The 14,367-nt window shown below is 50.9% G+C and overlaps 1 protein-coding gene across 3 annotated transcripts in view; it reads right to left on the reverse strand.

Moving 5' to 3' along the window:
• CDH23 (cadherin related 23) overlaps positions 1 to 14,367 on the reverse strand; it is a 387,029-nt gene that overhangs the window by 349,068 nt on the left and 23,594 nt on the right. For all 3 annotated transcript variants that reach the window (XR_006741668.1, XM_036438196.2, XM_045581750.1), the window contains exon 2: positions 1,879 to 1,950. Coding sequence is in view for 2 of the 3 variants with exons in the window: in XM_036438196.2 (XP_036294089.1) it covers positions 1,879 to 1,945 (67 nt within the window). In the remaining variant the exon portion in view is untranslated. The remainder of the gene's footprint in view (positions 1 to 1,878; positions 1,951 to 14,367) is intronic.

A 14,367-nucleotide genomic window follows, 5' to 3' on the forward strand; every position in this document is an offset into this window, starting at 1 on the left:
GGGGGAGACAGGGCGGGGGGTTGTGCCCACAATGCCAGGCAGGCTAGACCACAAGCTGGCTGCTTTTGCCACGGAATTGCTGGGAGGCCCCAGGCCAGGCAACTTCCTTCACCTCTGCTTTTCAAGTCCCATTGCGCTCCCCGTTGGAAAAGACACAGCTGAGAACGAAAGAGCTCTTGCTCACGCAGCACAGAACAGGTGCCAAGCTCCCTCTAAGTGCTGGGTGTGTGTGCTAACGCCTCTGGTCATTTTGTAACCCAGGAGTGAGGTCCTACTGCCCTTCCTGTCTCACAGAGGAGCTAAGAAGTTTGCCCACGGGAACCTGGGAGCAGGGTGTGGGACCCAGGCACGCTGGCTCTGTGCTGCTCCCACGGGCCCACTGTGGGTGCATCTGGTGCTCAGGGGCACGGCCACCTCGGCTGAGGACAGCAGCTGGGCACTCGGCGCCTGTTTCACTTTTGCATCTATGCTGCGGGGAGGGCGTGAGTGTCCAAGGTCACGGGAGGCTGAGGAAAGGGTCCTGACTGCCACCTTCTAGCAAACCCAGAGGGTACCCCCCAGGAAGGTCTCCCCTGGATGGGAGTGAGCTCCCCATCACAGAAGCATTCCAGCAGAGACCCCGCCAAGCACGCAGGCCAGGGGAGGGGGCAGTCGAGGGACTTCCGGGCATCAGGATGCCAGCGTCACCCCAACAGGGGTGAGGCTGTGGCTTCCTCCAGAGGCGCCCGGCTCCCTGGAGTGGGAGAAGGAGCCAGCCTCGCTCAGGAATGTGTTTGCCTGTCGCCAGGCACACCGTGCCCACAGCTCTTCCCCAGAGACGCGGTGCCAGCCGTGCCTGCTGTCCTGGCCTTCCCTTAGATCAGACCAGAGCTGTCTGATCCTGGGGGCCAAAGGCAAATGCCCTGTCCTTCCCCTGGCCTCCTCGGTGGGCACTAGCGCTGGCCCTGACGTGGGGAGGAGGGGAAGGAGGGCTGGTCCTCCGGCAGAGAGAAGGGGGCCCTCACCTCCACGCCTCTGCTCAGGGGCCCCACCTGCAGGAGTGCCTCCTTGCCGCCCTCCTATTTTAAAGCTCTCTCAGTCCTTAAGGCGCAGAGCTCGTGTCTCCCTCCGGCTGGGTGTCTCCTACCCCCGCAGCCCCGATTCATCTTTCCCTCCGATGGGCTTCTCTGTCCTCGATTCCCACTCTCTTCGCCTGCCTCGGAGCAAATCCTAGCAGTGTCTAGTCTAGCACAATGGTCAGCACACTCACTAGTCAACAGAGCCAAACATCATTACAACCGTTGAAATGTCTTTGGAGAGCCAAATGTTTTAGACTTAAACTTCTTCTAATGCCACTTCTTCAAAACAGACTCGCCCAGGCCGTGGTATTTTGTGGAAGAGCCACACCCAAGGGGCCAAAGAGCCTCGGTTTGCCGACCACGGAGCTAGTAAATCCGCTAGACTCTGAACTCCTTGAGAAGGCGTCGCTCCTTCCACACTCCCGAGTTGGGCAATGGTGACACACACCGTAGGTGCTCAAAAGACTCCTGGAAAACCAAACCACTGGCCGGCCCTGCCCCCAGAAGAGGGACGGTTCACGCTCACAGAAGCCTCCTTCCCTTAAAGCTCAAGTATTTCTCAAGGCTCCGCCCCCGCCTCCAATGGCCCAGGCCCCGGGGATGGGTATTCTCAGCCCTGAGAGTGCTGCAGAGCAACCCAGGCCCGGGAGGTGGGAGTGAGGTGGGGGGGAGTGGGTACCCAGTCACACGGCCAGGTGGGATCTCGGGGTCCCAGAGCAGGCTCCTCCCAACTCCTGCCCCAGCGTGCCAACCCCACAGCCAGCCCCGTACCCTGCAGCCTGGCTTCCCAAGCCCGCTGTGGGGAAAGGATTACACTTACCCCAGCATCCGGAGATCAGCACCAACAGCCACGCCACGCGGCAGCTGGCAGCAACGTGGCACCTCATGGCTCCTGGGGACACAAGAAGGAGGGCATGAGCAGCGGCCTCGTGGTGGGACCCGTCCTTCAAGCCCCTCTAGCTCCTCCCGCCCCTGCAGCTCCAGGGAGAAGGGAAAGAGGGGGTCACCTCGAATGGGGGCGGGGGCAGGAGTGGGGACTCAGAAAGGAAGAGAGGGTCTGCGTCATCGATTTTATCGGCGTCCAGCCCTGGGTATGACATGGCGGCCTGAGGGGACTGGGCTGGGGTGGGGCAGCATGCCCTCTTTGCCTTTGGGGTGAAGCTCAGCCTGGGCACAGTGTGGGATCCTGACGTGTCCTGGGCTCCATTCTCCAAGGCGGCATCGGTGAGTGATGGAGCCTTGGCTGGGTTGGAGACGGGCTGGGAGGTGGGTGCCGGGCAGGAAGACAGGAGCCTACAAGGGGCTTGTCAGGCCCGCCACCCCGCCTCTCTCCAGCCTAAGAGCCTCGCAAGCATGTTTTTTCATGTTGTGTATAGTTTTCTAGATATCCACCATATTGCCCCAAAACAGCAGTTATGAAAGGGGGCAGCAGGTTATGGGGGCCTGCCCAGGGCCTCACAGGAAGTGTGTGGGAGGCGGGAGCTGAAACTATGGGGCTCAGAGCGGAGTGCCAGAGAGATCTGGGGCCCTCTGACCACAGGCTCAGCAAGGCAGTCCCACATTCAAGAGTGCAGGGAGGGGGGCTGCTCCTCCCCACCCCTCAGAGGCTCGGGAGCAGGCCCCCCGGAGACCAGCCGTGACAGGGGGAGGGGCCCCGCTCCTCAGCTGGTCCTCCTGCCGCCTCTGACCTGTCAGCTCCTCTGTAACCCCCGCAGGGCCTCACCGAGGACCGCACAGCACCCGCCGGGAGCACACACCGGGCGCCTTGCCCGGTGGCTTTACCGTCCCTGCTCCACAGCCAGGGGAGAGCCTTTACACAATTTGCTCAGAGACCCTCAACTAGTGAGTGGGGTTCAGCACCTGGATCCAAGTTGACATGCCATCTCCCTCCTCAGTAAGGGATCAAGAAGGACATGGGGAGGTGAAGGGAGCTGAAGGGATAATGTTTTTGGAGGTTCTTCCACATCCTTGCAAGATGTAGGGATGAGAGATTCGGGAAAGGCCAGGAACAGATCGCTTAGTCCACACCTGGAGTGGTCTCTCTCCCAGCGGAGTGGACCGCGCAGTGACCCCACCAGCCGGTCCCTGACCCACAGCACGTGATGGCCCATGGCACCTTTTGTTTCCCTCCTAATACTGAACTTACATGTCCCAATTCCTGGGTCTGCAGTGGTCATTAAAGAGTAAAAGATTCTAGGGTATATTTACAGAAAGGCAAATGCCCCACCATCACTTTGCATTCCTGCCCCTCCCCCCTCGCCCTCCCACCCCACCCCAACCCCACTCCCCCTGAGTTTGCGAGTGTCAGCAGCCTATCCCAGGCTGCAAACCGCAGTCTACAGAGGCCAGGAGGGGTTATAAACGAGGGAGACTTCGGGTTGAGGAGGTGGCTGGGGACAGTGGCCACATGCTCTGTCAGAAGTGGCAGCTGGAAATTTGGCTTTTTATATGAATCCAATTTTTAAATGTTAACAAATAATTCCATTTTCGTGAGCCAAACACGACTGGTTGGGCCTGGCACGCTTCCTCCCGGGCCTGGCTGTGCACCCAGGCAAGTATGTTCAATTACACGTGTGTCCACAGTAGCTTTAGAATAATGGACCCGCCACGCACAAAAGCAACTTGCTTTTCTCATGTCATAAAAGTCACAGGAAACCCTCCAGGTCAACATTGCTATATCTACCTCCTTTTTTTTGTTGTTGTTGATATCCTCACCTGAGGGTATTTTTTATATTGCTTTTCTGGAGAGAGTGAAAGGGGAAGGAGGGAGGGAGGGAGGGAGGGAGGGAGGGAGGGAGGGAGGGAGAGAGAGAGAGAGAGCGAGAGAGAGAGAGGGAGAGAGGGAGAGAGAGAGAGAAACATTGATGTGAGAGATACGTCGACTGGTTGGTTGCCTCGCGCATGCACCCTGACCTGGGGGCAGAGGGACTGAACCAGCAACCCAGGTACATGCCCTTGACTGGGAATTAAACTGACAACCCTTCAGTGCACAGGCCTGTGCTCTAACCACTGACCAGCACCAGCCAGGGCATCTATCTCCTTCTTTCAGGGGTAAATAATAGTTCCCAGTGTGATGTATCACATTGGAGACATCGCCTACTATTGGGCATTTGGAAGCTTCCAGGTTCCCGCCACCACAGAGCGCGCCACAGGGCATATCTCTGCATAGAACTGCACTGAGACTTTGGCAGCTCTTTCTCTCCTAACGCTTTCGTTGAAAGGAGGCTTTGGTCTTTCTTTATTAATGTTTGAAGTAATTTGTACTTTTCAATCACAGTGAACATACAGCATACTAGTTCCAGTGTACAGTGCGGTGACTGGACATCTCTATAACGTACACAGCGATCATCCTGGTAACCCTGGTGCCCGGGACCCTGTGGCTCTCTCCCCGTGGGATTACTGGGCGGTGAAATGCAGCAAAGAGCGTGCGTGTAAACCTCTATTGAATAGAGTCTACTCGACGTTGCCATGTTACCTTCCCGCAAGGCTGAGGCCGGTCCCCCTCCCTCCAGCCGAGCCTGAGAGGGCCTCTGTGCAAGTGATACACAGAGGTAGTGATCCCCCTCTTCAATGGCTGCCAATAAGATGCATGAAAAACGGTACGGTACTGTGCCTTTCATTTGCATTTCCTAACTATTATACTAGTGAGGCTGAGCGTGACGCCTTTTAAACGCAAACCGCTCTCCATCGGCTATCTTGCATTGTCCCAGTACGTCCTGCAGGGAAGCCAGCCAGCATCGCTAGCAGGACCCCTGATTCACAAGTGGAAAAACCGAGGCACAGAGTAATCAAGTAACAGTCTGACGTCTCGGAGGGCGTGCCCTTAAGAAGGAATCTCCAGCCTCTGCCTTTCTAAGCCAGGTGTTATGAGGATTAAACAGCATCTGCTGAGAACAATATCCAGGAAGAGCTGGGGGAGCACACCATTCCTGCCGGGCACTGCAGGAAGTGTGCGGTGCAAGGAAGGAGGAAGGAACAGAGAGAGGGGGGAGGGGAGCGGAGAGAAGGGGAGGGAAAACTTGTTAGAAAATTCCCACTGGCCAGGGATTGTCACGGGGCGTTAATTTTATTTAATCCTCCAAAACCTTTCTATGACATCGATATCACTGTCCCCATTTTACAGATGAGAAAACTAAGACTCAGTGGGTCCCTCTAGGATTAGAACCAAGTCCCACACTACTCCCATCACCCCATTCTGCTGCGCCCCCCCCCCAGCCCCACCACCCCGTTGCCTAATCTATAGAGGGGCTCTGTACACACACCCCACACAGCACACACGGGCCCAGTGCCTGCCGCGGAGTGAGAACGCGCACGTCACACAGACACGTGCACGGAGCATCCCTTTCCACCAGGGCCCAGGCTCTGACACGGCCAGGCACCCGGGGCCCCAGCCCTCTCCTCCGAAATGCTGCTCACCTCCTTCCCCTTCGTAGGTGATCCCACCGATTCATTCCCCCTCTCCCCCCTCTGTCATGCAGGAGTGACAGGAGCCACCTCCGGAGCGTCCAGAGGCCGGGACAATCTCCACGCCATCCTCACCTTGGGGCGAGGTGGCAGAGACACGAAGATGAGGCGGCACCAGCTTCAATGGGTGAAGCGAAATAGGCCAGAACGGGCCACCCTGCTGCTGGGCTTTCCCTGCAGCCCAGGTCTTGTTCTTCCCGGGGCCGCATTGGCTTTAGGGAGGAAAGCGAGGGCCAGAGCCGGCAGAAGCTAATGGCAGGGGCAAGGGGATCCCGGCCCCCGCCCCCAGGCAGGGCACAGTGGTAGATGCTGTCTGGGCTGCTGGTTTTCCCTTAGCTCCAGCGCCGTAGCGAGTGACAGGAGTCCCCTGAGGTGAGCCTGGCCTCTCTCTGTTCCGGGCAGCAGCTGTTCCCCAGCCTCCTGGCCACCCCGACCGCCTGCCCAGCAGAGCTGCCCGGCCTTCTTCACTGTGTAAGGCTGCATCGCCCTCAGGATGAGGCCTGAGCTCCCACGGACCCTCGCCTGTCCCCACTGAGCCAGAAGACACACACACACACACACACACACACACACACACACACACACACACCCTGCCTGGGCCTGGGCAAAGTGGTGAATGCCTGTCCCAGAGGCATGAGCAAGGTCACAGCCAGCTGCAGCCAAGACCTGTGCCCGCACTGTTGGAGGGTACAGGGCCATGAGAACGGCTGGAAGCATGTGCTGGGGTCAAGTAAGTGATACAGACTGGCACTGCCAGGCCATCAGGAGAGAGAAGCCCGAGGCCTACAGAGGGCGTGAGAGGCGAGCTGCACAGGCTGCAGGGACTCCTCACGCTGACATGTACTGAGCACATATTACACACCAGGCACTGCGGTGCACGGGGAGGCACAGAGCAGTCTACGTGCTAGGACTCTCTCATCATTGAAGTTTCCATCTCTCTCTCTCCCTTCTCTCAGAATCAATAAAAATATATTTAAAAAATAAGTAAATAAAAGGCAGTGTGCTCAAAGGGTTATAGACACAAACGGGGCCCTGTGAGCCCCTGCAGTGATGTGTCCACAGCATGCCCACTGCCCAGCTGGGTCCCCAGCCCAACCTTGGAGGGCGCCTCCTTCCTGTCCCTACTCCTTTGCTCCAGGCTGGAGGCCAGCTTCCTGCAAGCCTCCTCCTGGTCTTCAGGGTTTGACCAAATGCTTCCAGACCGAACCCAAGATGGAGCCCTCGGCAGGCCGGTTTCCTGGGCAGCGACTGGAGAGCGTGCTCCCTGTTCCTTCCAGAGCAGAGCGCATGCCTCTCTTCTGGGGAAACCAGGCCTTTCTAGGCCCAACCCCCAGGGCCAGACCCTCCTCCCCTCCCCGTCACTGCGTCCCACCTCCCCCTGCAGCCCAGCCTGGAGGGGAGGTGGGGGCAGAGTGCCTGCCATCCCAGCAAGCCAGGGGCAGGGAGGCACAGAGCCGGAGGGAGGGGAAGGGCAGGAGGGCACATCTGAACAGCTTTTCAGTTCCTTGGGAGGGAGAGATTTTCACAGCAGGGTGCCACAATTTCGTTCAAACTATTATAAATTCCCATAAAATCAGATGCACTCAACTTTGAATGGAAATACAAAAATACGCTGCAGAAATCAAATACAATTTGGGGATTATTCACCACCACTACACACAGAGGCTCATGCGTGCAAGGAGGCACCTGCACACGACACCATTAGGGCCGCTAATGGACAGGCCACTGTCAGCCATCGATGGCTGCGCCTCAAAGCCCGCGTCCTACGGGCTGCCGGCGGGAGAGGCTGCTGTGACGGAAGGTCATGAAGGAGAGCCCGACTGGAAGGAGGACAAAGACCGCCTTGTGGCCATTCTGTGCTTAGGACCTTCGCTAGGCCCCTCCCTGAAGCCCCCATTGAGTGACGCCTGGGGGTGGGCAGGTACCCAGGCCGGGCCAGGCGGGATATGACCAGGACGATGTCACAGTGGTCCAGCACTCTCCACAAGGGGCCTGGTGTCTCTGAGTTCCCTCAGCCTATAATTTTTTTACATTATTCAGCAGAAGATATATTTTAATCTACTCTAGTCTTCCTGGAAATAATCCTGGCCAGGGTAAATACCTATATAATAAGGGTGTGCAGCGTAAACCGGTTTGGCTCAGTGGATAAAGCGTCGGCCTGCAGACTGAAAGGTCCCAGGTTCGCTTCCGGTCAAGGGCATGTACCTTGGTTGCGGGCACATCCCCAGTGGTGGTGGTGGTGGGGGGGCAGCTGATCGATGTTTCTCTCTCATCAATGTTTCTGACTCTATCCCTCTCTCTTCCTTTCTGTAAAAAATCAATAAAAATATATTAAAAGAAGGGTGTGCAGGAAGTGAGTCTCCCTTCTACACCAGCCCCACCCCTCCTGCCCAGGGGCAGGCCTTGAGGTACTCTCCTCGAGTGCTAGTGCTGAATGCATAAATAGGATGGAACATATAGGTCTCTCCCTCGCCTCTTTTAAAACACACCCAATGTTATCCACTCTGCCCGCTCCTGGTTTTCCACAGGACAATGTGTCCTGACACGCTCTTTTTAGCAGTGTCCTGCCTCGTGGGGAGACCATCATTCACTAACAAGTCCTCCGCTGATAGACATCTGGGTTGTTTTCAACCTTTTCCTTTGACAAATAAAGCCACAATGGAAGTCCTTTGTTACTGTGTCCTCATACACATATGACTGCATCGAGCAAGAGGAAATTTTCCTATTTTTCTACCTGCTAACAAACTCCAAAGAGGGTGCCTCAAGTCATGTTCCTCCAACCATGAGGAAAGGGCTGGTGTCCCCATAAAATCGGCACTCATGCTTTCTTTTGCTTTTTTTTTTTAAGTTCCAGGAAAGACAGCTGAGGCCTCTGATCCCGAACGCCCAGCCCATGAGAGAGCAGAGGAAATGGAGTTGATGAAGGCCGGCTTTCTTTCCCTGCCCCCTCACCCCAGCTCCTCACCAGCCAGGTAACTGCTAACAGAACTGCCCGGCTCTGGCACTCTGATGAACTCTGCATCCTTCCTCACTGAGGTCCCTCCAGCACTGCACCCCGTGCTCCCCCTTTGTGCTTTGGCCAGCTTGTTCTCTCCATCTGGAGCACCACCCGGCGCCATCTTTCAGGCAAACTTCGAATGCCACCTCTTCCACGAAGCCATTCTGGGTCCCTGCTGGAAGTGGGAGGCAGCTATTCCAGCAGTGTGGGGTCATTAGACATGTGCACACCATCCTTTTCCCAAAAGACACCCTTGGCTCCTTCCAAGCAAAGTCCACTCTACCCCTGACGGACATGTGCCCACTCAGCGTCTCCTTCGGACTGTCTCCCACATCAAACACATCCGAAAGGGACTCAGGCTCTTCGCCAAAGAGGGTCCCGTCCTTGCCGTGCCCATCTCGGTGAATTCACTTCCGTTGATACAGTATTTTGATTAATTCAGTTAACGAATATCTTTCATGTGTCCAGTAAGTGACACGTTCCTCCTTTCCCCCCGGACTGCCATATCGCAGGTGATCCAATACACCCTCTCAGCCTCAAACCCGCTGGGCTCATTCCCACTCTTTGGCCGTCATTGTGGTTGATCAAATTATGGATCCTGACACTTCACTCATGGGACCATGCCTCTACACCCATGCTGGGGTCTCTCGGTGGACAGAGCACGCGATCCCACCCTGAATGCTGGGCGTGGCCATGTGACTGGCTCTGACCGATGGATGCTGCGGCCAAACTCCACACTGGCAGGGGAGTGGCCCCGGGGTGAGGGGGCTGCCTTTCAGCCCGGGAAGAGCATGCCCCAGGCAGAGTGAGCAGACGGCACCCACACATGGTCCAGAGTCAAGATCAGATGAGTTTGCCCTCCCGGTGACCCTCAGACACACGAGTGAGAGTAAGTGGTAATTATAGTGCTTGTTAAGCAACTTTATTAAGACAATAGTTACTGATAATAACACTATGAAATATTTTAACTATATAAGAAAACATAGAGGGAAACCATCACATTGAATTTGGCAATAATTTCTTGGATATAACACCAACAGCACATGCAATACAAAAGGTAAATAAATTGTACTTCATTAAAATGAAAAAATCTTGCCCAGCCAGTGTGGCTTAATGGTTGAGCATCGACCAATACACCAGGAGGTCACCAGTTCATTTCCCTGTCAGGGCACATGCCCTGTAGTGGGCTGTATACCTTCTCCCGGTAAAGAACATGTAGGAGGCAGGCGATCGATATTTCTCTCTCATGGATTTTCTATCTTACACTCCCTCTCCCTTCCTCTCTCCCTAAATCAATACAGATATATTTTTAAAAGTGAAATAGTTCTGTACATTACAGAATACTATCAATAGAGTAAAAAGCAACCCATAGAAATATCTGCAAATATATTTTATAAAGAACTCCTAAAACAAAACAGAAAAAGTTTTTTTCAAAAATGGGCAAAGGATTTGAAGAGACATCTCTCCAAAGAAGATACACAAATGGCCAAAAAGCACATGAAATGATGCTCAACGTTATTAGTTATTAGAGAAATGCAAATCAAAATCACCATAAAATACCACTCCACACCCATGAGATGGTTATTGTAAAAAAAAGAAAACAAGTGCTGGCAAAACTGGAACCCCTGTGCATTGCTGGTTGGAATATAAAATAGTGTAGCCACTGTGGTGACGCCTCAAAAAATTAGGCATAGAATTGCCATATGATTCAGCAATTCCACTTGGGTGTGTCCACAGAAGAGCTGAAAACAGACTTGAACGCATGTATTTGCACACCAGTGGTAAGAGCAGCGTGATTCACAACAACCAAAAGGTGGAAACAAACCAAATGTCCATCAGTGGACAAATGGACAAACGATGTATAGTAGGCACCTACAATGGAATACATTTTAGCCTTAAAAAAAGAAATTCTGCCGCATGCTGCCACAGGCACGAACCTCGGTGGCATTGTGCTAAGTGAGATAAGCCAGTCACAAAAGGACAAATGCTCTATGATTCCATTTACAGTACGTGAATTACCCAGAGGAGTCAAATTCAGAGTCAGAAAGCAGAACAGTGCTCACCAGGGTCTGGGGCAGGAGGGAATGAGGAGTTGGTGTTTAATGGGGATAGAGTTTCAGTTTGGGAGGATGAATAAGTTTTGAAGATGGATGGTGGTTGCACAACAAAGGGAATGTGCTTAAGGCCACTGAACTTAAAATGGTGAAAATGGTAACTGGTGTTGTCTATTTTACTGCAGCAAAAAATGCTTAAAAAAGTAAGTTTTACATTTTGTAAATTTTGCCACTATATACATAAATTTAAACTAATACAAAAAAATTTAGAAATAAAAGGCCGTCACTGTTCTCATGTTACTACTCAAAAAAAATTTTTTTTTTTTAATGGTAAGCCGTAGGTAAAGCAAATACCAGCAGGGCCAGCCCAATCAGAATGCAAATAGCAACTGAAAACCAGCCCATTTTCTCTGTTGGCTTTATTGTCAAGTAGACTCTCCCGATAGATATACTGACAGAGATGGTCAACAGTGGCTCTATTGGACTTAACAGTACTCTAAATCACTCCAGCTAAAGTCCTAGAAGTTTGACTGGCAGAATGTGTATTACGTACTCTAAGCATGTCAAACTCAAAAGCTAGCACGGGCCAAATAAATGAGGCATGTGGCCCTCGGGCCACAAGTTTGACAGGCTTGACGTACTCAGTCCTGAACCAATCAAAATGTCGACTACAGGAACGCAGTATGTGTTCATTGGCAGGACTGAGTGGCATGCCAGTCTGAGGCCAGAGGTGGGTCAACTCATCAAAACCATATGGAATCAGTTCAAGCAACCAAAAGAAAGAGATGAGTCCTTTTTGCAAGAAGAAGTGTTACTGAACAACAAAAACATATTGTCCCCTCTCTACTCTAAGGGAGAAAACTTGGCATCAATAATATCAAAATAGCCTGGCTGGTGTGGCTCAGTTGTTGAGCGTTGACCTATGAACCAGGAGGTCATGGTTTGATTCCCAGTCAGGGAATATGCCCAGGTTGCGGGCTGGATCCCCAGTGTGGGGCATGCAGGAGGCAGCCAATCAATGATTCTCTCTCATCATTGATGTTTCTATCTCTCTAGCCCTCTACCTTCCTCTCTGAAATCAATAAAAATATAAAATAATAATAATAATAATAATATCAAAATATAATCTGCTGGATAACTTTGTGTCATAATAGAGAAAAATAAAAAGTAATGTGAGGGGGAAAAGAATAAAGTAATAAGAATAAAATAATGTATTCATATATGTAAATGAATAATATAAACACTATATAAAATTAATATGTTTAGCCCTAACCGGTTTGGCTTAGTGGATAGAGCATTGGCCTGAGGATTGAAGGGTCCCAGGTTTGATTCTAGTCAAGGGCATGTACCCTGGTTGCGGACACATCCCCAGTAGGGGGTGTGCAGGAGGCAGTTGATCTATGTTTCTCTCTCATTGATGTTTCTTATTCTCTATCCCTTTCCCTTCTCTCTGTAAAAATAATAATAATAATAATAATAATAATAATAATAATAATAAAATATAAAAATAAATAAAATTAATATGGTTAGCCTCATAAAAAAAAGAAAGAAAATCATCCCAACCACCACGCACACTATAACCGCTATTTTGACACATTTGCCCTCAGAGAAGCTTCCCTAATCACCCCGCATTACAGCTGATGATCTCTATTTCATTCCCCCTGCACCCTGTTTTTGCCCTCATGACTCTCAATACACTTTGTAGCGAACCATCCTCTTTGGGCTGGCTGGCTGCCTGCCATCATTAGTGGCAGGCTGGGGGAGAGGTTAAGTTACAGGTGCTGACCCAGGGGAGACGTCTGGCAGAGTGGGCTCCCTCTGAAGACCTTCTGGGCACATCTCTCAAGATCCCCCTCCCTGCCTGCCTCCTCTAATGCAGGAAGTGGAACATGGCAACCGAAAGAGACCCTACACAAGCATATCAATAACAAGCATATCAAACTTGCAGCCGGCGGGCTGCATGCCCATGCGATGTGCTTGTTGTAGGATCTCTTTCTGGTTTTGTTTTGTTTGCCTTGTTTTTTAATTTAAATTCTTTCATCCTCCTGCTTTTGAATCGGCCTCTGCCATGTAGTGATTTATTTGTGGAAATCTCTTCCAGCTTAGATGGTACAACGCTCTGGAGGCCATTTGGCACAATAAAGCCATAGCCTTAAAACACTCACACCCTTTGACTTAGCAATTCCACTGACAGGAATTTTCCCTAAAGAAACCCTCAGAATCATGGCACAAACATTTTGTTTTGAGGATGTCCGTAGCTGCACTATTTATACCAGCAAAAGCAGGCAACTCCATAATCAATAGCAGACATTTATATGAGTAATTATGATGCATTCACATAGCAGACTATGGGGCAGCCATGGAAAATCATTTCTCAGAGGACATTTTTTGACAAGCAAACATGTTCATGACAAGTTGTTAGACAGAAAACACAAAGTACAAGCCTACTCATAGCGTGTTCCCATGCTGGAAAAAATAAGTCATACGTGCATATGCCTGGATAGAGACCGTTCTGCAACACATCTGTATCTCTATTTTATCTTTGAATACAGAGATAAGAGGTGATTTTCTTTTATCTGTATTTTCTAAGCTAAGAGCCTTTGGTTACTAATAATATTACATTTAAATAAAGTAGCAAGTACTGTATCTCATTTAAAACCAAACTAGTCTTCCATACAGTATGGTTCTGGCATACACATAGACACAGAGATCATAGAATAGAATGGAGAGTCCAGAAACCAAACTATGGTCAACTGATCTTCAACAAGAGTGCCATGACCATTCAACTGGGAAAAGGCAGACAACTGGACAGCCACACGATACAGAATGAGGTTGGACCCCACCTCCCTCCATATACAAAAATTAACTCAATATGGATCAAATACCTAAGTGAGAGAATTAAAACTCTCAAAAGAAAAACAAGTGTGAATCTTTATGATTTGGGAGTTGGCAATGTTTTCTTAGAGATGACACCAAAGCACAAGCAACAAAAGGAAAAACAGACGCAATGGACTTCAAAATGTAAAACTTTTGTGTCTCAAAGGAGTCTTTCAAGAAAGTGAAATGGCAACCCACAAAAATGGGAGCAAATATTTCCAAATGATACATCCGATCGGGGACTTATAGCTAGAAGACATAAAGAACTCTTAAGACTCAATGGTAAAAAAAGACAACTCAATTTTAAAACTGGACAAAGGATCTGAATAGACATTTCTCCAAGGAAATGCACAAATGGCCAATAAACACATGGGAAAAATGTTCAGCATCATTAGTCATCAAGGAAATCAAAAACACAATGAGATACCACTTCACACTCCGTAGCAGAGTTATAATCAAAAAGACAGATAATAACAGTGCGGGGAGAATGTGGCGAAATGAAACCCGCCTTTCTTCGCTGCTGATGGGGATGTAAAGTGGTGCCGCTACTTTAAAATAGCCTGGCTGCTCCTCAAACAATTAGACAGAGTTACCGTATAACCCAGCAACTCCACTGCTAGGTCTGTACCTAAGAGAAACGAAAACATATGTCCACACAGAAACCTAATGTTCCTAACAGCATTCTTCATAACGGCCAAAAGGCAAGAAACAACCGACCTAGTCCACCAATGGCCAAATGGATAAACAAATGCGGTACAGCAAGTGCTCAATGTACATCATCAATAGATTCTGTGACTCTGAGCGAAACATGTAACGAAGCCAACTGACATAAACAGGCGTTAAGTTCCTGTGGCATCTCATCAACATTGTAGGGAAATGACATTGTTCGAGTATCTACTCTATATCCATACAATGG

The sequence above is a fragment of the Pipistrellus kuhlii genome, unplaced genomic scaffold (genome assembly GCF_014108245.1).
Source record: "Pipistrellus kuhlii isolate mPipKuh1 unplaced genomic scaffold, mPipKuh1.p scaffold_m20_p_15, whole genome shotgun sequence".
Lineage (NCBI taxonomy): Eukaryota > Metazoa > Chordata > Mammalia > Chiroptera > Vespertilionidae > Pipistrellus > Pipistrellus kuhlii.